A 22,252-nucleotide genomic window follows, 5' to 3' on the forward strand; every position below is an offset into this window, starting at 1 on the left:
TAAAGCAAATTTGTCCAACCCACAGCCCACAGGCTGTGTGCAGCCCATGGTGGCTTTAATGTGGCCCAACACAAATTCATAAACTTTCTTAAAACGTTATGAGATACTTTTGCAGATTTTTTTTTTTTTTTTTTTTTTTTTTTTTTTTTTTTTTAGCTCATCTGCTATCATTAGTGTTAGTATATTTTATGTGTGGCCCAACACAATTCTTCTTTTTCCAGTGTGGCCCAGAGAAGCCAAAAGATTGGACACCCCTGTCTTAAAGCTTCAAAATAATTTCGTTTGACTTCATGTCCCACATCCGGGTAACAATGATGCAAGAGGTGGGCTCCCAAGGTCTTCAGCAGCTCCAACCCTGTGGCTTTGCAGGGTGCAGCCCCTGTGGCTGCTCTCAAGTACTGGTGATGAATGCCTGAGACTTTTCTAGATGCAGGTTGCAAGCTTCTGGGGGATCTGCCATTCTGGGGTCTGGATAATGATGGCCGTCTTCTCACAGCTGCACTGTGAGGGACTCTGTGTGGAGACTCTGTGTGGGGGTTTCAACCCCTCCTTTTCATTCCACACTTCCCTAGTAGAGGTGTTCCATGAGGGCTCCACTTCTGCAGCAGGCTTCTTCCTGGACATCCGGGCTTTTCCATAAATCCTCTGGAATCTAGGTGGAGGCTTCCAAGCCTCAACTCTTGCACTCTGTGCACCTGCAGGCTTTACACTATGTGGAAGCCACCAAGACTTAGGGCTTGAATCCTCTGAAGCAGTGAACTGTAACTGGGCTCATTTTGCCCCAAGACTGGAGCTGGAGTGGCCAGAATGCAGGGAGCAATGTCCTGAGGCTATGAAGGGAAGTGGGGTCCTGGGCCTGGCCTACAAAACCATTCTTCCCTCCTAGGCCTCTGAGCCTGTGATGGGAGGGACTGACACAAAGGTCACTTAAAGGCCTTTGAGTCCTTTTCCTGTTTTCTTGGCTAATAGCACATGGCTCCTTTTTTTCACTTATGCAATTTTTTTGCAGACTGCTCGAATTCCTCCCTTGAAAATATGCTTTTGTTTTCTACCATTTGGCCATTCTGCAAATCTTCCTAACTTTTACACTCTGCTTCCTTTTTAAATATAATTTCAAGTTTCAGATCATTTCTTTGCTCATACATATAAACATAGGTTGTTAGAAGCAGCCAGCTCACATCTTGAATGCTTTACTGCTTAGAAATTTCTTCCACTAGATGCCCTAAACCATCATTCTCAGGTTTAAAGTTTCACACATCCCTAGAGAAGGGGCACAATGCACCCAGGCTCTTTGCTGAACTATAGCAAAAGTGACTTTTACTCCAGTTCCCACTAAGTTTCTCATCTCCCTCTGAGATCTCAGTCTAGACTTTGTTGTCCATATCACCGTCAGCATTTTGGTCATAACAATTTGACGAATCTTTAGGAAGTTCCAAATTTTTCCTCATCCTCCTGTCTTCTTCTGAGCCCTGCACAGTCTTCCGACATCTACCTGTTACCCAGTTCCAAGGCCACTTCCATATTTTCAGGTATCTTTAAAGCAAAGCCCCCACTCCTCAGCACCAGTTTCTTGTATTAGGCCATTCTTGCACTACTATAAAGGAATACCTGAGACTGGATAATTTATAAAGAAAAGAGGTTTAATTGACTCATGATTCCACAAGCTGAACAGGAAGCATGGCAATAGCTGCTCCTGGGGAGACCACAGGGAGCTTTTACTCATGGTGGAAGGCAAAGAAGTGGGTATCTCACATGGCAGGAGCAGGATCAAGAGAGAGAAGTGGAAAGTGCTACTCACTTTTAACAAATCAGATTCATGAGAACTCTATCACAAGAACAGCCCTAGGGGGATGGTGATAAACCATTCATGAGAAATTGCCCTCATAATTCAATCACCTCCCACTAGGCCCCACCTCCAGCATTGGGGATTACATGAGGTTTGGGTGGGGACACAGATCCAAACCATATCATTTACAGATTTTTGGGTCATACTTTGGACTAATAATGTGATTCTTTTGGTATTGGTTGTGCTATTTTTATTGAGATGCAACGTTTAATATTACAGTGATGCTATACAAAGATATAAGATAAAGAAAAACAATTTAAATTTAGATAGTTATCAAAGGTGAGCATGGTAATTTTATAAATTTTGTATTTTCCTTTATGCAACAAATTTTAAATTTTTACTTTCTTAAATAAGTGGTAGAGGAATTTTAATATTATACCCCCATTACAATAAGGACAATAGAAGCTAAGCTCCTGAGAACCTTTTTCTGTAAAATTTTGTTTCTCTTTGAAGAGGATAAGTCAAAGTTACTACCTGAAATAGTCCACCCGTTCACAAAGGTTGCTTTGCAGCTAATAACTGTGAAAGTTATGTTTACTCAAACCTGATTAGTAGCACCTGATATAAGTTATGGAGAGGCCAGACAAGTACGGCAATGACATAGTTTTACTTAGACATTGGTCCATTTAGTCATCTTTATGTGTCCCTTTCATTTTTCTGGAGAGGCTTACATTAAAGAAATAGGTATTGGGGGATTTTTATCAAGAAAAAAGCCATTCATATTCCTATTCTAATTTGTTTCTACCAGTATTTTTGATGGTGTGCCTATTTTACTGGAAAATACATTAGGAATATTACACATGGCTAAGTGAAAAATAATAGCAGGTAATCACCATACATTCTGGCAGGTTCAAATAGTATTACACCAGGCTCTTGCTCTTAATGAGCATACATTTGAATTAGTAAATGATTAAGTGTGTATGTCCCCCCTCTATATATGTGGCTTTCTTTTCCTAAATAAGTTATTCTCTTGGTCAGGCTAACTCACATAAAGGAGGTCAAATATGTTATTCTTAGATTTCATATTAAGATTAATATTCAAAGGAAAGTACTAAAGGCCATTTTGTAAATATTTTATCATAAAGAATCACAGGGAGTTACCAAGTTCAGAACCTTGGACTGTATATTTAGTTTACCCCAAGGGCTTTTGTGAAAGAAATTTAAAACATGTTACTGGACAGCTCTATGTTTCTTTCCATTCTTTAAGGTAAAAACAATTTAAAATGAATAAAAATAAACAGCAAAAACATGTCAAAGAGGTATTTTGGTTTGGCAAAATTAAATCACCCATTTTAAGAGAGGGACTCTTTTTTTTGTTCAAGATGGCTGGCTTGGAGCATTTCAAGCATGCTTTATCCACTTAGAAGAAGCAAAACGGTGTGTGGACAATCACACTTCTAATATATTATCCAAGGCAGAACACTGGAATTCAACAGGAAAGTGACGGAAAACACCAAAAGCTAGGAAGGGGAAGGAAAATAGGCAGCATACATGGCCAAGACCAGCCATGAACCAGGAATGACTCCCCAGTACAGGAGAGGGTGAGTGAGAGTCTTTACGCGGTCCACTCTTCTGCTGGGGAATTGCACAATCCAGGATATGGGAGAGCACCTTGACCCTCTCAAGCCCTAAGTCTAACTTAGAAAGCAACCAGGAAACTGTGAGAAGGAACTGCTTTAGAGAGGGAGCATGCCTTGTATTCCATGCTGTTTCTGAAACCCAGGCAGCTATAGCAAGACACCATTCTAGATCTTAGCCCTTAACAGACTGTGTGAAGTCCTGAGAATTCAGTCCTAGGCATTAGGGAAACTTGGGCTGCTGTTTGCAGAACTGGGGTGTGAACTAGGGGCTGGCCCTAACAACCAAGACTAAGAAGCTAGTGTGGCATGGGCTGCAGCCACCAGTGCGGGAAGCAGGTACTGCTCCTACTTAAGCAGGATGAGAGTTGCCATGAAGCCTTAGTGTTGAGCTAAGTGGGGACTCCTATGGGCCATGAGCATGAACTGAGGGGCATGGGGTCTAACCGAACAGTTGGGATGGCTATGACACCTGAGACAGGGGAGAGAACCCTGTCCAGACTGGGGGCTGTAAGAAGGAAGCAAGTCTCTTACTCACTGACCAAGGCTATGGCCACTGGGACTGGTCCCACCCTTCTCGTCGCAGGACCTCAGTGCAGTGGTGACTACAGTTTACCCAAGAATTCTACCAGAGGCCTGAGGACTGTTTCTCCCCCACCTGTCATGGCTGGTGCATGCACTCATGACTGGGGAGCCTGAGTGTAAGCTTGCCCAGTCTAGCTCCATCTGGCTTTGGCCCTCAACCAATAATAAGTGACAAAATTGAATCGGCCATAAAAAGTCTCTAAACAAAGAAAAGGCCTGGACCAGATGAATTTACAGCTGAATTCTACCAAATGTACAAAAAAAGAACTAATACTAATCCTCCTGAAACTGTTCCCAAAAATTCAGGTGGAGGGAATTTTCTCTAAGTCATTCTACAAGGCCAGTAACACCTGATACCAAAACCAGACAAGGACACAACAACAACAAAAACTTGACCAATAGTTCTGATGGACATAGATGCAAATATCCTCAACAAAATACTAGCAAATCAAATGCAACAGCACATCAAAAAATAATATGTCATGATTTAGTAGGTTTGATACAAGGGATGAATGGATGATTTAATACATGTAAAGCAATAAATGTGATAAATCACATAAACAGAGCCCAGGACAAAAACCATATGATTGTTTCAATGGAAAATTCAGCATCCTTTCATAATAAAATCCCCCAACAAACTAGGAATATAAGGAATGTACCGCAAAATAATAAACTCTATTTAGGACACACCCACAGATAACATCATACTGAATGTGAAAAGTTGAAAGCATTTTCTCTAAGAACTGAAACAAGACAAAATGCTCACTCTCACCATTCCTGTTCAACATAGTAGTGGAAATCCTATCTAGAGAAATCAGGCAAGAGAGAAAAAAGCCATCCAAATTGGAAATTGGATGATATGATCTTATTTCTAGAAAAACCTAAAGAATTCACCAAATCCTTTTAGAGTTAATAAATGAATTCAGTAAAGCTGTAGGGTATAAAATCAACATACAAAATCAGTAGCATTTCTATACAGCAATAACTGTCTACCTGAAAAAGAAATCAAGAAGGCAATTTCGTTTACAATAATTACAAACAAAATTTAGTAGTACATTTATTAGCCAAGGAGGTGAAAGATATCTACAAGGAAAATGACAAAACACTGATGAAAAATTATTGTGCATGACACAAACAAATGGAAAAACATCTCATGCTCATGGATTGAAAGAATTAATATTGTTTAAATGACCATACTGCCCAAAGCAATCTATAGATTCAATGCAATCACTATCAAAATACCAGCATTGTTTTTTAACAGAATTAGAAAAAAACTATCCTAAAATTCATACAGAACGAGAAAGAAAGCCCAAATAGCCAAAGCAATTCTGAGAAAAATGAACAAACCTACAGGCATCTCATTACCTGACTTGAAATTATATTACAAGGCTATAGTAACCAGAACACCATGGTATACTGCTATAAAAATAGACAGATACATCAATGAAAAATAATAGAAAACACATAAATAAGGTCACATATTTACAGCTAACTAATCGTTGACAATGCTGACAACAACATAAGTTGGAAAAAGGACACGCTTTTCAATAAATGGTGCTGGGACAATTGGATTGCCATTTGCAGAAGAATTAAACTGGACCTCTATCTCCCACCATATACAAAAATAAACTCAAGATGGATTAAAGACTTAAACATAAAACCTAAAACTATAAAAATGCTTGAATAAAACATACGGAAAACTTTTGGACATTAGTCTAGGCAAAGAATTTATGACTAAGACCTCAAAAGCGTAGGAAACAAAAACAAAAATAGACAAATGGGATTAAATTAAAAATTTCTGCACAGCAAAGGAAATAATCAACAGAGTGAACAGACAGCCAGTAGAATGGGAGAAAATACTTGGAAAATATTCATTTGACAGGGGACTAAAAACCAGACATACAAGGAACTGAACTCAACAGCCAAAAACCCTGAAACAATCCCATTAAAAAGTGGGCAAGGAGTAAGGTGGTATTGCATCGTGGTTCTGATTTGCATTTCCCTGATTATTAGTGATGTTGAGCATTTTTTCCTGTTTGTTGGTCATTTGTATATCTTCTTTTGAGAATTGTGTTTATGTCCTTAGCCCACTTTTTGATGGACTGTTTTGCCCTCACCTGTCATGGCTGGTGCATGCACTCATGACTAGTGGGCCTGAGTGCAAGCTTGCCTAGTCCAGCTCCATCTAGCTTTGGTCCCCAGCCAATAATGAGTGGCAAGATTGAATCAGCAATAAAAATAGCCAACAAATGGCAAAAAAAAAAAAAAAACCCTGAAACTCAACAGCCAAAAAACCCTGACACAATCCCATTAAAAAGTGGGCAAGGAGTAAGGTGGTATCTCATCATGGTTTTGATTTGCATTACCCTGATTATTAGTGACATTGAGTATTTTTTCATACGTTTGTTGGTCATTTATATATCTTCTTTTGAGAATTGTCTGTTTATGTCCTTAGCCTACTTTTTGATGGGATAGTTTGTTTGTTTTTTTTCTTGCTAATTTGTTTGAGTTCCTTGTAGATTCTGTATATTAGTCACTTTGGAATACTATTCAGCCATAAAAAGGAATGAATTAATGGCATTTGCAGCAACCTATATGGAAGTGGAGAGTATTATTCTAAGTGAAGTAACTCAGGAATGGAAAACCAAACATTGTATGTTCTCTCTATAAGTAAGAGCTAAGCTATGAGAATGCAAAGACATAAGAATAATACAGGGGGCTTTGGGGACTCAAGGGAAAGGGTGGGAGGGGTGTGAGGAATAAAAGACTACAAGTTGGGTTTAATTTATACTGCTTAGGTGATGGGTGCACCAAAATTTCACAGATCACCATTAAAGAACTTATTCATGTAACCAAATACCACCTGTTTCCCCAAAATCTATGGAAATACAAAATTTTAAAAAAAGAAAAAAGTGGGCAAGAATATAGAATAGACATTTTTCAAAGGAAGACATACAAATGGCCAACAATTATATGAAACAATGTTCAACATCACTAATCATCAGTGAAATGAAAATTAAAACAACAGTGAGATATCATCTTCCCCCAGTCAGAATGGCTCTTATTAAAGTGACAAAAAGTAACAGATGTTGATGGGGATGTAGAGAAAAGGGAACTCTTATACACTGTTGATGGGAATGTAAATTATTAGCCTCTATGGAAAACAGTATGAAGATATCTCAAAGAACTAAAAATAGAATGACTATTTTATCAAACAATCCCACCACTGGGTATATATCCAAAGGAAAAGAAGTCAATATATCAAAAAGGTACCTGCACTCATATGTTTATTGAAGCACTATTCACAATAGCAAAGACATGAAATTAACCTAGTATCCACCAGTGGATGAATTAATAAAGAAAATGTGGTATATATACAATGAAATACCATTCAGCCATGAAAAGAATAAAATCATGTCATTTACAACAATATACATGGAAATGGAAGTCACTATCTTAAGTGAAACAAGCCAGGCACAGAAAATCAAATATCACATGTTCTTACTCATAAAGGTGCTAAAAATACGTACACATGGAGGTAGAGAGTAGAATCATTGGCAGTTGATACTTGGAAGGGTGAGAGAGTAGGAAAGGAGTGATGGGAAATTAGTTAATGCATATAATGAATGTTATTTGGGTTATGGATATCCTAAAAGCTCTAACTTGACCACTACACAATCTATGCATGTAACAAAACTTTATATGTACCCCATAAATTTGTACAAATAAAGAGACACTAAAGCCAACTAGATAATACATTTAGCTAGGAACTCAGAGGCAATTCTGTTGATAATGACTGTCATTACCAACAGAACTGGCCAGAACTGAAGTATATTTCCTTATTCACAGTGATTAGTATATGTATTTATTTTTCCTATCAGTTGACTATACTATTAAAATTATCATTTTTCCTTGCTGCTTCCACATATTTGGAGGGGCTTCGTTGCTGGAGACTGTCCCTGAAGATAAGTAAAAAAGCAGCAGTGTGTGATGAGCAGATCACTGTTCAGAAAGCTTCATGCCAGAGTCCAGCCCCTGCAATGTTATTTTGTGTTACTGGACAAGTCATTTAGTCTCTGTGAAGTTCTGTGTCTTTTTCTGTAAAATGAGATTAGAAATACAGCTTTTACCTTATAGAGCTTTAATTGAGAAAAGATTAGTGGAAGCATTCAGCATGTTGTACATGCTCAATTAATGTTTATTGATATGGATTATTTTTCCAGAAACCTTTAGATGACCAGTTGTTTTACATTTTTGGACTAAAGTTAAATTTTAAGTAAGTTGTTTCTTTCATGAGTACTCATAAAAACTACGTGAATTCATATAAGTAAAATTGTAACTTTCCTACTTTATTTATCATGATACCTTTTTCTTAGACCTAAAAATGTTTGTATTTTTCTTTTTCTAGACAACAAGCTGGTGAGCAGCCTCAGCCTGCCTCTTTTGTTCCATCAGAGACGCTCATGTCACCAGGTTATGCAGGACAATTTTTTCAGCCAGCATCCAACTCAGATTATTATTCACAATCTCCTTACATTGACAGTTTTGATGAAGAGCCTCCTTTGCTAGAAGATAAGTTAAGGAAGTGTTATTAATGTCTGTACAGCTAGAAGAATAATAGCAATAATTAGCACTTAATGTGTGCTGTCAGCCTGCAGTGTACAGTGTTTTATGTGTGATTGTTTCACGTATAACAAGAGTTTGCTGAACCAAAACCCTTAAACCGTTGGAAGTTTGTTGCATGTTTGCGTAGGGGAAATTGGGTGTAGATATGGGCCATTCTGTGACATTGCTGCACTTATTAAATGCTCCTTCACTCTTTCTTAAATTTGAACTCCTTGGCCAAGAATAGAAAAAAATGCAGACATCTTTTGGCAAAGTAGTTACATCAAAGTGACCACCCTTCCCACCCAGTTAATGAAGCACTTCATAACAGCATATTTTATTTTCTGCTATGTTTTCCTGGGAGCAAAGTGGATAGTTTCTCAAATTAATATTTTTGTTGTCATTGTTGACATGGAGACAAGCCAGTATTTTTCTTTCCTGACTCATGCAAGCCCTTTCATCTCACTTGGCATGAGTAGGTGAGGAAGTATATAAATCCAGTAAATAACGCTCCTGCTGGGAAGGTAATCCAGAGATTCTTAGAGCTGAAGGTCCTTAGGGGATTTTGGAGTTGTTCCATCCATTGTTTTTTTTTTTTTTTTTTTTTTTCATATGTAGCCAGTCTGTATGTGCTGTTTTTGCTCTTAAACAAGATTAATACAGTGCTAGAAACATAGGTGTTAAGACACTAAAACCCCAAGTGGATTTAAATTTGAGAACCAAGCAGAAATAGTCACTGGTTAACTGCTGCAAGGCCTTTGCATGTAGTCAAGTGAAAAGGAATAGATTAAAATTTCCAGTATTTTACATCACAAGATGTAAAGATGTTTGCCTCACATGAACACAACCAACCACATTCTTCTTTCTTTTCCTTAAAAATGTAAAACCGTGAAAGATTTAAACTGTTCAGAACAGAACAGAGATTTATATAATTGATCTATTGGCTCTTTGGAAGCCAGTCAAGTTTCTGGATCAGTTATCTTTAACCAGTTCATTCTGTTTTGCCTCTACAAGTAATAAACACTTAAAAGTTACAAGTTATTCTAGTTAAACATTTTCCTTGGCTTTGCCAATATCTCTGCCTAATTGTCTTCAGAATTGGGAAAACAGAGAAGCATAATAAAAATATAAAAATTACTTCAAATCTTGTCTCAAAGACATGACTATCATTAACAATTTGATGTATTTTCTTCTAACCTTTATTCTATTTTCCTATGAATGCCTATGTATATGTATTATGCATGAATATACATGCATACTTTAAAGTAAAATACTATTTTTTCAATGAATATATATACGTTTGAGTACTTAAGTATTGCATTCTTTTTATTTACTTTATGTCACGAGCATTTTTTTTTTTTTTGAGATGGAGTCTCACTCTGTTGCCCAGGCTGGAGTGCAGTGGCCCAATCTCGACTCACTGCAACCTCTGCCTCCTGGGTTTGAGCGATCCTCCTCCTTCAGCCTCCTGAGTAGCTGAGACTGCAGGTGCACACCACCGTGCATGGCTAATTTTTGTGTTTTTAGCAGAAACAGGGTTTTGCCATGTTGTCAAAGCTAATCTCGAACTCCTGACCTCAGGTGATCCGCCTGCCTCAGCCTCCCAGAGTGCTGGGATTACGGGCATGAGTCACTGTGTCCAGCCTGTCACGAGCACTTCTATACAAATATTCTTTAAAGTTATTAAATATTATTTGAAAACAATTTATAATGGTTTCATAGAGCTCTATTATATAACATAACCATAATTTAAACACACCTTAAAGGTTATTCCTTATAGCAAGTAATGCTTTGCCATCTTTGACCTTTGTAGAGTCTGTCCTTAGGATGTACCCATAACAGTGGGATTGCTGGGTTAAAGGTACTGACACTGTCAAATGATGTCAAAAATGGTGTTCTACTCCACTTCCAGAGTAGAATATGACACGTCTTTGTCAATTTCATAGGAAAAAAGGAAAAAGGAATACTTTGTACCTCTGGGTTACTAAAAAAATTTTGACATTTCTCGTATGTGTATTGACTTTTTATTTTTCACGGTTTTTTTGGTTCAGATTTCTATAGAATTTAAAGAGTTTTCTTTCCTTGTTTATTTTTTAGGGATTTTATATAGTAACCATATTAATTATTGTCTAGAATATGTATTTTAAACATTTTTTTCCTAGCTTGTGTTTGCCATCTGATTTGTTTATGGGTCATTGGGACATATTAAAAGTGTGATATTAATTTTTTAAACCCAGAATATGTTTCCTAGTAACATTTCTTTCCAATTGTTGTTTGTTTAAAATCTATTTCTCCAGCTCTAGGTACTGCCTCTATCTCCTTATAGATGCTCACATTTTAAAATTATCCTTTTGTATTTTTTGTTTTATATTGAAATTATTATTCAATAGTTGTTTAAGCTTAATATGTGAAGTAAGATTTAATTTTTTTCTGTACTGCTTAACTATTTTTTTCTGCAGCATTTATTGAAAATAATCTTTTCTACTATCTGAAATGTCTCTACTGTTGCATTAATTTACCACTCTCTATACATCCTCCTCTAGCATGTCTTTCAATTTGAATAGAAAATACGTAATAGATTTTTATTTCCATTTTATACAGCTCAGAGTCAATTTCCCCAAAATATACAGTGTATTAGAACAGCAGTCCCCAACCTTTTTGGCACCAGGGAACAGTTTTGTGGAAGACAATTTTTCCACAGACAGGTTGGGGAGATGGTTTTGGGATGAAACTCTTCCACTTCAGATCATCAGGCATTAGTTAGATTCTCATAACAAGCGTGCAGCCTAGATCCTTTGCATGCACAGTTTACAATAGGTTCATGCTCCCATGAGAAACTAATGCAGCTGATCTGGCAGGAGGCGGAGCTCAGGTGGTAATACTTGCTCGCCCACTGCTCACCTCCACCTCCTGTTGTGTGGCCCGGTTCCCAACAGGCCATGAGCAAGTTGGTATGGGTCCATGGCCCTGAGTTTGGGAACCCCAGTATTAGAAGATAGAGTACCTAATATAATTTTGTGTTTTGAATCTATGAAATATCTGGATTTTGGATCCAATGTATTCTTCAAGCTGAGTGACTTGTGAAAGCCTCAAGCCTCTTTTGTCTAAAGATATGAAAAAGGCCATGATATGTCTTTTTCAGATATAAAAAATGATACAATTTCTAGGATAACGCATTAAATAACATTTACTAGTTTTTATTGACCATCCATCAGAATGGCCTATAAAATTATCAAGCTATAATAATGAACATTCCTTGCACAAAAAGCATGTTGTTTCAAAAGAGTCCTTCTTTATTTCTTAAATATTTTGTTGTCTAAAATATTTGTTTGGCTTTATGTAAGAATGATAAATTTTGCTTTTAATGTAAAATCAACATGTTAAATGCATTTTTGAGAATAATAGTAAATTCAAACCTGTCAGATAAGAAGAATTACTGATATTTGGTATGTTGTATTTATAGCATAGCTTGACGCTTCTATATGAAAGGCCAGTGCCACAATTTGCATAGAAAATAGAGATCTTAATTCACTTTTATAGCATATGTATCATATACTTTACTACCACTAGATGACAGCAAAACAATAAATTTTGCATTCAAATTTTACAGCAGTTTTATCTTCTTTTATTTTGTACGATAAGATGTTATATTAGAGTATGTATAATTAATAAGTAGTTATAATCGCTCACATACCTTATAATAAATAAAAAACACAATATTATTGAGATATTTCAGTAGAAAGCACATAAAATATTTTTCATTATGAAAATATTTATATGGGCTTATATTAATTTACTGTCTCATGGCTTGATGTTAAAATATGTGCAGGAGTTAGTTATGCCATTAAATAAATGGTTGACATCAGTAATGATGTTGCATAAAGCATTTTTCATCTGAATTTCTTCCAAAATAATTATGTTTTTTGAGGAAAAGGTATTTGGAATTTACCACTTTATTGTGGCAAATACTGAAAATGTATTTTTAGCATAAATGCCAAAATTAAAAAATAAAGTTTGAGAACATAAGCTTCAGGTGAAATTAATTTAAAATTAATTAATTTTAAATATATAGCAGGTCTCAATTTTTAAAGTCTTCTTCTCTTTCAAAAATTATATTAGACATTCTAACCTCCTTTAAGCTTGGTGAACTGCTCATATTATTCAAAGTGTATGTTCATTAATAAATATACAAATGCACTGTGGAAATAAAGGATGAAACAAGAAAGCGGAAATGTAAATTATTTGCTATTAATTTAACTATTCGATTTTTTTAAGCTTAAAATAACAGATGCCATTCTGGGCATGAAATGAATAAAACTTTATTTCTTGGTTTAGACCAGTGTCTAGCTGACCCTCTGAAAATTTCTGAGTTGTTAGAACAAGGGTCCTCTGTGTCATGGGGTTTATTAAAAGTCTGTGTTGTAGTCTGTGTACAGAAAGTCAGCTTTGCAAGGTATTTAGGTGGTATGTGCCTCTGTAAAATAAGTTGAGCTATACCCCTGTATCTGACCAAAGAAAGTTACTAAAGTTTGGAAGCGTAGTTACATGCCACATACAAATACATTTAGGAAGACAGTCCTTCACATGGAAGAATTGGGCTCATTAAAAAAAAAAAAAAATATATATATATATATATATATATATATATATATATATATAAAAGATTAGATGAACATTGACCCAACCACAACTCTATGGTTAAACACGTGCTTTCTTGAGTCAGATTGCGCAGCGTTGAAAGCTAGGTTTTCTATTACTGCTTTGTGTCTTCAGACAAATTAATCTCTCAAAGCCTTATATATCCGATGCATAAAATAGGGATAAAATAATAGCAATTGATTGTGCATTTATAAGACCAATTTTTGTAAATCTTGTGAAGTCCATAGCAAACACTCAGTAAATTTTAGCTTTTATTCTTCCTAGCCTCCACGTCACCCTTACGGACATTCTGAAATTATAGAAGGAGGATAACCAATTTGATTGCTGGTCCCTAAATAGTGAAGTCATACTCTTCTCTTTGAATGTTCTCTTTCTCTACCCTAGATACATCTTAGTTGATCTCTACAGGAGTGGTAGGAAAAGAAACCAATGAATGTGGTATCAATACTTATTTCTATGTTCAAGGGATGTCAAATGGCTCGGTATTTGCTTTATAGTAATGAGAGAAGCAGATTCTAGCAGAAGGATCTGTGAGGCAGCAGTCAGAAGTCTTTGAAAAGTGGGAATTGGAGAAAAAAAATTAGAAATTTCTAAATAGGTTTGGACTCATGAACGCTGAACTTCACTGATTTTGGATACTTTATTTGAATATTACCATGTATAAAAGAGAAAGGTTAACTTGTCTCAAGAATTTAATCTTTGAATACATAGACTCAGCTTCACAGTACATTGACCTTACAAAAATATGCGTGCACATCATGATCACTTTTACATGCAGAAAGAGCCCTTTTCCCCTCTGTGTAGTTTCATTCATTTAGCATAAAATTGCTCTTCTCATTAGGCACAGTGGACTTGGACTCAGTCTCATTAGTTTAGTATAGTACTACTAATTTAAAAATTATGCCATGGCTGATATGATGGGATTTCAGAAGTGTCAGCAATTGAAAATACAGGAAAAGGGCCAGGTGCGGTGGCACAGGGCTGTAATCCCAGCAGTTTGGGAGGCCAAGGCAGGAGGGTCCCTTGAGCCCAGGAGTTCGAGACCAGCCTGGGCAATGTAGTGAGACCTCATCACTATGAAAAAAAAAAAAATTAACCAAGTGTGGTGGTGCATGCCACAACTGAGACATGAGCCTCAGTTACACAAGAGACTGAGCGGAGGAGCTGGGATCATGCCACTGCACTCCAGCCTGGATGACAGAGGGAAACCCTGTCTCAAAAAAGAAATTTAAAAAAAAAAAAGAAAATACAGGAAAAGGAACTATCTAGATGGACAATAGGATGAAATTTTTGATCTGCTAGCTACAATTTTATTTTTTACTGTATATTGCCAATTTCCCAATTTTTAATTAGATTGAAAGCTTGTATTTGCTGCATAAATCAGGGAATGTTTTCCTTGATGGAAATATTTCTCTAACACATTTCTTTTAAGTCATTCTTTGGAAACCAAATTACTTTTTAGTTTGTTTTTTAAAGATTTGTATGTTACATAGAACTTGAGTTTCTGTGTAATACAGAACTTGGAACTTCAGAAGGTATGATAAAACAATCAGATTAAAATGCTAAGTAAGTTAATCAGATATGTTAACCTTTAAAGAGTGTAACTTATTTTTATTTTTCTATATTTATATTATCATATTATCTATCTTTTTTTCCTTTTTACAGAACTTGGAATCCATTTTGATCACATATGGCAAAAAACTTGGACAGTGTTAAATCCAATGAAGCCAGCAGATGGCAGTATTATGAATGAAACGGACCTCACTGGACCCATTCTTTTTTGTATAGCCCTGGGAGCCACCTTGCTTCTGGTAATGTGTCACAGTAAGCACCAGATTTTAATGCTTGTCCTTGCCAGTGCTGGTTTTGAAGCAATATGTATAAATATAATAGAAACTGTGTCACTTTACATAGTGAATTTTGTTAAGTGAGAGAGAATAATTTAACCATAGTGACAAAAATATGCTACCATTATGCATTGCAACAGCTAAAACGTATAAATTTAAATAGAATTTCAAAAATCAAGAAGGAGATCAAAGTAAGAGCTCACTTATGTCTTTTTTGTTATTAAGAAAAGACTAAATCTGGAATAATGGGAGGAAAACAGATTTGGGAGATATAAGGCCTACATTTTATTTTTTGTTTTTTGTGAGAGAGCTATTGTGACACTGAATAAGTCACTTCTCTTTGGTCACCATTTTCTTTGCTGTGATAAATCTCCAGACTATTTCTAACATCTTATGAGGTACGAGACTGATCTCCTTGTTTTGGGTTAGGCTACTAGGAAAAAGTTAATTTGCAATGACAAGCTATGATTTGTTTACTCAGCCTACATATTTCCTCTAAAATGTTAGTTTTCCACATTTTATGAAGACGTTTGTTCCCCGACTTCACCATATGTCTTATGTATGCTTTCATTCTTTATATCTGGAAGTAATGGTATTAAGGGTCACTAAAAACGTGACCTAAGTAAAGTTTAAAAGACATTCTAGCTCATAGTTTAGGAAAATGTTTCATTAAAAAAAAAAAAAAAAGAATAAGAAAAAAATGAGAAAATGTCTCTGACTTTATACCAAGGAGGAGATGGTAATACAATAAAAACAGAGAATGACAAAGATGGTCAAGGCAGTGTGAAAAATGTTGTTTCATTAAGACACAAAGAGATAAACTAGGCAGAATAAATAATATGAGAAATTAAACATTATAAAAAAAGCTCTTACAATAACTATTTAGCCCTTTTCCCCATTTTCCTGCTCTTCATGTTCCATAATAATAATTTCTTCCAGTGGATATACAATTTTCAAAAGTAGTTGTAAAATGCATTTGCAACTAAATAAAATTCTGCTTTTCAATTATTATATATAATCAATCAAAATACTGATAGCAATCTAGTTTCTGCAGGTAATTTGGCCAATAATAACATCATGTTAATCCAATACAATAGTATTTAGTGATAACATCTTATTTCTTTGTACTACAGCAAGTGCAAATACTCTGTAAATCAAACACTATATCAACTAGAGTTTTAATTTAGTCTCTAACCTCCTTTCTTCTGTCTTTGTCACAGTAATTTGATAATCTTGGATTAACTGCTAAGTAAGGCCATGTCAATTAATCAAATAGTCAGAAACAATCAATTTAATATATTAACTCATCTTTCTTTTTCAAGTCATTTGTAATAAAACAGCTGTTTGTTCTGTAGCAGAACATCACTGTTACCATCCCTTAAAGAACAGCATCAATTCCATTATGATCTCTCTTGGATGCATAATGTTAGTTAGAGTTATTTACATATCCCTTCTTATATTTTAAATACAAAGCAATAGAGGCAAAAATTCTTAACTGGAAGCGAGAAAATTGGATCTACCCTAGCTTTGCCACTTGCTGTAATCTTTAACCTTCGGCTTCATATTTCTAGGCTTTCATTTCATTTTCTTCAAGGCAAAAGGAGTTTATTTAAGTAGCTCTTCAGGTTCTATTTAGTTCTAAAATTGTGTAGAATATGTGAAAATATGTATTTTCTGAATGTCTTTATGCAAACCTTATCACTTTAAATTTTACCATTAGATATGATAACTTTCAAATTGATTCTGATATAGAGCAAAAAGGACTCCCCCAAAACATCAACTGAATATTAATTAAAGTATGATTTAACTCAGAATTCATTTGATTATAGATTAATTCTTTCCTGGATATGTAGAATTAAAATGTAAGAGTGATTTTACTGGCTGATACAGGAATTTTACTAGAGAAAGCAAACTAAATCCAGAATCAATATCCAAATCTGTTTATCATCTCTGGAGTCATAAGAGTCATAGTCACATATGCTTCCTTCTTTGAGATTCATGCTGACATAAGATGCCATTCTTTCAGTGGACTTTCTTCAGGCAAAAGGAGACAAACCAAAGAAAGCTTCAAGCACTTAGCACAAATTTAGTTTTACTTATTCTTTTCCCCCAAATTATTTTCATTTCCAACACCAAGAAGACAAATGGTTTAAAGCTTTTGCTCCATTTAACTTTTCTGGTAGGGCCAAGAGCGTGGTCTGAAAAAGCAACATGCATGGCCAATTTAAAAGTGCAATCAGAAGAACACTAAGTATTTTAAATCACGATGTGGTAATGAGGATGGTATAGGGAGGATCCTTAAAAATTTTGAGGTTAAAAAAATAGAACATTTATTTTCTATTTCGATTATAAGCCCTTGTTAGAATTTGAAACAATTCTTTAAAATGGCAGTGATTTAGGCTAAATGGAATTACAACTTAAATTGGACAAACTACCAAAGAAAGACACGATGAGAGAAGTTCATAACTGATATGAAAACACACAACTTTACTACCAAATTAGCTTCATCTACTCCCTATTTGCCCCACTCCATTTGTAGAACTGCCTTTTCAGGACAGGAAGGTGCAGTCAGGTGTCCTTTGGGTGTAAGAGAGTTGTCCTATACCATTAGGACTAGCCCTACCTCATATTTATCCCATCCAAGTAAAATATTAAGTAGATGGTTTCTCTAATGCATGACAATGATGTGAAATTGTCTTTATTTTGCAAGTGGAGCAAACTCACCCAATAAAGCAGTGGATAGCTGATGTGTTTCTCTAGCATGTCCATCATTAGCATTATTTCATTAAATGGCCACAAGAATACAGAAGATATCATAAGAATTTATCAGTGGCTAATGCTGGAGACAATTCTGCCAGCAAAAGTCAGGAATATTTATGAAAGGACTTCATAGTGATCAACGCTCCAACTGCAGAGGAAGAAGAATTCAGAATAGGTGAACAATTTTGAACATTAAAATAGCTATGACATTCTCCATTACCCTGATTAATTGTAAAATAAATATCTCTGAAAGACTTCATAGATAATAGCATGGAGAAGGAAAAGTGACAGCTAAAAAGCTCTTTCTCTCCTGAATCAATTTATCAGCTCCTTCACTGTTTTTGTCTAATTCCCATGAAAACCAGAGACAGCCTATTCAACTTTTATCTAGAAGTTATGATCAGCATAATGTAAATATAAAAAATTAATGAATTTTTAACTGTAGCTTTGGTATTCTCAGAAAGCAAACATTAAAATATCCTCTTTTGAAGTAATAGTATGCTGTGATTTTCTCTGAATGCATTTACTGGGGCTTGTACTCACAAAATACTAGCTCTGTGAGCAATGGCTGTTTTTATGAGTTTTCCTCAGAAGATTGGTGGTGTACTCTGAACTCTACTAACTTCCTTTGACAGTACACCTTTTATGATTCATTACCAGTTAGTTTATATAAATCACCTTTTCATAAGGCGTGGTTAATCAACCTGGCAATAGGTATCATGAAACATAAAAGGATTCTGTGTTCAACTAAGTGCTAAATTAAATAGGGTTAAATATGTGCCATTATTTTGGGACTTATTTAGGACTTGTAAGAGCTCCTGTTGATGTTCAGGACCTACATTTTAGAGCTGAAATACCTAGGTTCAAAGCCAACCTCCATTGCTTAGCGTTATATTACCTTGGGCAAGTTACTTATCCTCTCTGCACCTCAGCGCCCTCATGTTTAAGTTGGTGTAATTATGATACTTATTTCATAAGGTGGTTATGTGGATTAAATATATGTGGCACACTTAGAATGGGTTCCAACATGGTAAATCTTGTAGATGTTTGCTAATTTTACTAATATGCCTTATAAATCCACAAGACTAAAATCGGGTTTTTTATTCCTCTATTCAATCACGTAATTATTTAATAAATATGTGGACAAAGTATAGTCTTACTTATGCCTTGTACTCTTAATAGACAATTTATAATAAAAAAATAAGTCTAGAAATAGTCTATCTTCTTTGTAGCATGCTTATTCCTTCCTAACTCTAGTCAGAAGTGTTTGTTTTCAGAATCTGAATTCAAACCATTGGCCATGTTTTTCCCAGAACTACCAGTCTCCTGATGACAGTCCTACAAAGACAGGGAACAGCACTGAACTGACTCTAACATGCTCTCTGCTTCGTGATATTCAGATTTCCTCTTGGTGTCCATTGTGTGTTCAAACTGTTTTTTTTCCCCCACGTCGTTTCAGGCAGGAAAAGTTCAGTTTGGTTATGTGTATGGCATGAGTGCCATTGGCTGCCTTGTGATTCATGCCTTACTGAATCTGATGAGCTCTTCAGGGGTGTCATACGGCTGTGTGGCCAGCGTGCTGGGTTACTGCCTGCTCCCCATGGTCATCCTGTCTGGCTGCGCCATGTTCTTTTCATTGCAGTAAGTGTCGGTGTGCTCTCATTGACCTCACATGCACAATCATAGCCAAGGTTTGCCACAGGCATGCAAAAGTTAAGCCCTTTCTGATTGTTTTGGTAGTGGAACTGGGAAAAGCATGGCTATTAAAAGCTACACATAGATTCAGAAAAGTAGGTCAGTTTTGGCCCAGGTGCTGTTCTTACTTCATTCAGTTACTTAAAAAATAAGTTAATCCAAGTTATCTTTAAAACTGGCACTTTTTGGCTGGGCACGGTGGCTTGTGCCTGTAATCCCAGCACTTTGGGAGGCCGAGGTGGGTGAATCATCTGAGGACGGGAGTTCGAGACCAGCCTAACCAACATGGAGAAACCCTGTCTCTACTAAAAATACAAAATTAGCCAGGCATGGTGGCGCAGGCCTGTAATCCCATCTACTTGGGAGGCTGAGGCAGGAGAATCACTTGAACCCAGAGGCGGAGGTTGCAGTGAGCCAAGATCATCCCATTGCACTCCAGCCTGGGCAACAAGAGCAAAACTCCATCTAAAAAAAATAAATAAAGAAAAGAAAAGAAAAGAAAAAAAAACTGGCACTTTTTAAGTTGTCACATTTTTCAATGTGAACTATCGTCATGTGTAAAATAACAACTACAGGAAATTCACTTGTTTGATTTTGGAAGAGTAAGTGCCTGGTGAACACTGATAAATTGCTTCGGCTTTCAGGCACTCTGCCTTCTGGGCTGAAAACAACTATTCTTTCTCAGCTGGGCTCCTTGCCGGGTAGAATTCCCAGGAACCCTGATGAGGATATTAATGTTGGAGAATTTTATAACATACATGCTCAGTCAATATTTTTTTTTCTTCCTTAATTTAGGCAATTAGTATGTGCAACTCAAGACCATTACTAAGAATACAGTACATTAAACAACTCTAGAAATTATCTCTAATAGGTATTACTTAAATCAATAAATGTAGTACTTATTTGGTGTTTTTAAAATATGTTTGGTTTATTAATAGTCTGAGGCATTAGAAGCCATACTATAGAGCTTTTCACTTGTTTTGCTTTCGTTCAATTATTAGAAGTAGATATTTCTGTCATTTTCATAAATAATAAACACAATTCCCAACTTCAGAGTCAAACCAAGATCAAGTAAGGCAGTTTAGTTTGGTGGTGAAAAGAGTACTATGATAGGAGAGATCTTGACCTGTTGTCCACTTCATGCAATTTTTGTCATCATTTTATTGCTTTAAAACTGGGCAGTAGACATCTCCTGAGATTTCTCCCAGCTCTCATGTCTTATTTTTCTAAATAATGCATTCTGTTTAGCACATAAGAAAGGAAATTCACTCTTGACCACCTTTCCTGCCTTATTATACTCCAAGTGACCAGACTTGACTATCTTATTTGCTCACTTGCCTCCACAGTTACTTTTTGAAGATACCAGGTGAACAAATCTATTTCAACATTCTAAAAATATACAAAATGGAACTTCAAGGATGAAGTGGGAAGCCACACACATACGTGCTTTCCTGTCCCATGTGCTCCTTACTCGAGCTGTGTCAGACTTTTTGTGATGTCCGACAAAAACCTGAGAAGTAGATCTGAAAGTAGCGGGAATTAGGCACCTCACTGGAATGTAACTCTGTCTATCCTTCTCTCATACCATTGGCCAATTTTTGAGACAAGTAGGGGAAAGGAAGTCTATAGCTATAAGGATGTGAAGGCTCTCAATGCTGTATTTAAGAGAATTTTAGGAGTTAGGATTTGAATATTGACAGATGAGAGGAGAGTGACTGCAGGTGACTTCTACTGTTTTTTCTAATTCAGGTTTAACAGAAATATAAAATATTTAGCCTCTGTAATGAATTTGACTAAAAAATGCCTAACTGGTCAAGGGCTTTTGTTCATATATTTCATGATTTTCATTTTACCACTGGAAAAAGTAGTTATAAATATTGTACCAAGGATATTTCAGAGGCAGCTTTAACTCAATGGTCTCTTTTCTACTGGCACAGGCAATCATCTCTTTGTCTTTGCTGCAGGGGCACCTTTGGAACCGTATCATCCCTGGTCATCATTGGCTGGTGTAGTCTCTCAGCTTCCAAGATCTTCATTGCAGCCTTGCACATGGAAGGACAGCAGCTTCTTGTTGCCTACCCTTGTGCCTTACTTTATGGACTTTTTGCCCTCCTAACAATTTTCTAAAGAATGTATGAGACAGCATTTCAAGACTCTATTTGCTTGCTGTCCAGATTATTTTGGAAATAAATTAACATTCAAATTTGATGATATGATTTTTGTTTTATTGCTTTTGAAAGAGTAATAAGCAGAGAGACAAAGCAGCACTTAAGGGTGGTGCTCTAATAGCCCATTGATTTGAATGATGTTTTGCTTTTGAGTTTGGTGCATTAAAACATTTCAAAATACTTAAAATAAAAAGGGATACAGTTGCTGTACTGATCAACCCTGCCTTTCTCAATAGATGTATTTCTGAGAAACATAAGTAAATAAAATCATATGTGTGCTAAAAGGAAATCTCTAGTAAGCCTTTTCAGAAACTTTCATGACAGCTCAAGCTGTGTGCCTGTGGCTAAAGTTCCACTGTTCTGCACCTTTGGAGAGTTCAGGGGTGTGTTATACAGGGTTTTACTTACCTAAAGAATCAAAGAACCTCTTGCCTCTCAATTCACTTACTTTAATAACTATTCTTCAGTCTCATTTAAATAATGCATTGACTCACCGCTTTTTCAAGCCCT

General features: G+C 36.0%; 1 protein-coding gene across 3 annotated transcripts in view; it reads left to right on the forward strand.

The window, feature by feature from the left end:
- Positions 1 to 21,787, forward strand: part of YIPF7 (Yip1 domain family member 7) — a 55,052-nt gene extending 33,265 nt beyond the window's left edge. For all 3 annotated transcript variants that reach the window (XM_050791627.1, XM_050791626.1, XM_050791625.1), the window contains exons 3-6: positions 8,417 to 8,578; positions 14,936 to 15,083; positions 19,339 to 19,520; positions 21,539 to 21,787. In XM_050791627.1, the coding sequence (XP_050647584.1) occupies positions 8,417 to 8,578; positions 14,936 to 15,083; positions 19,339 to 19,520; positions 21,539 to 21,701 (655 nt within the window). In that variant the 3' untranslated portion in view covers positions 21,702 to 21,787. The remainder of the gene's footprint in view (positions 1 to 8,416; positions 8,579 to 14,935; positions 15,084 to 19,338; positions 19,521 to 21,538) is intronic.
- Positions 21,788 to 22,252: the final 465 nt, after the last annotated feature.

This window comes from Macaca thibetana, chromosome 5 (assembly GCF_024542745.1).
Source record: "Macaca thibetana thibetana isolate TM-01 chromosome 5, ASM2454274v1, whole genome shotgun sequence".
NCBI classification, from domain to species: Eukaryota; Metazoa; Chordata; class Mammalia; order Primates; family Cercopithecidae; genus Macaca; species Macaca thibetana.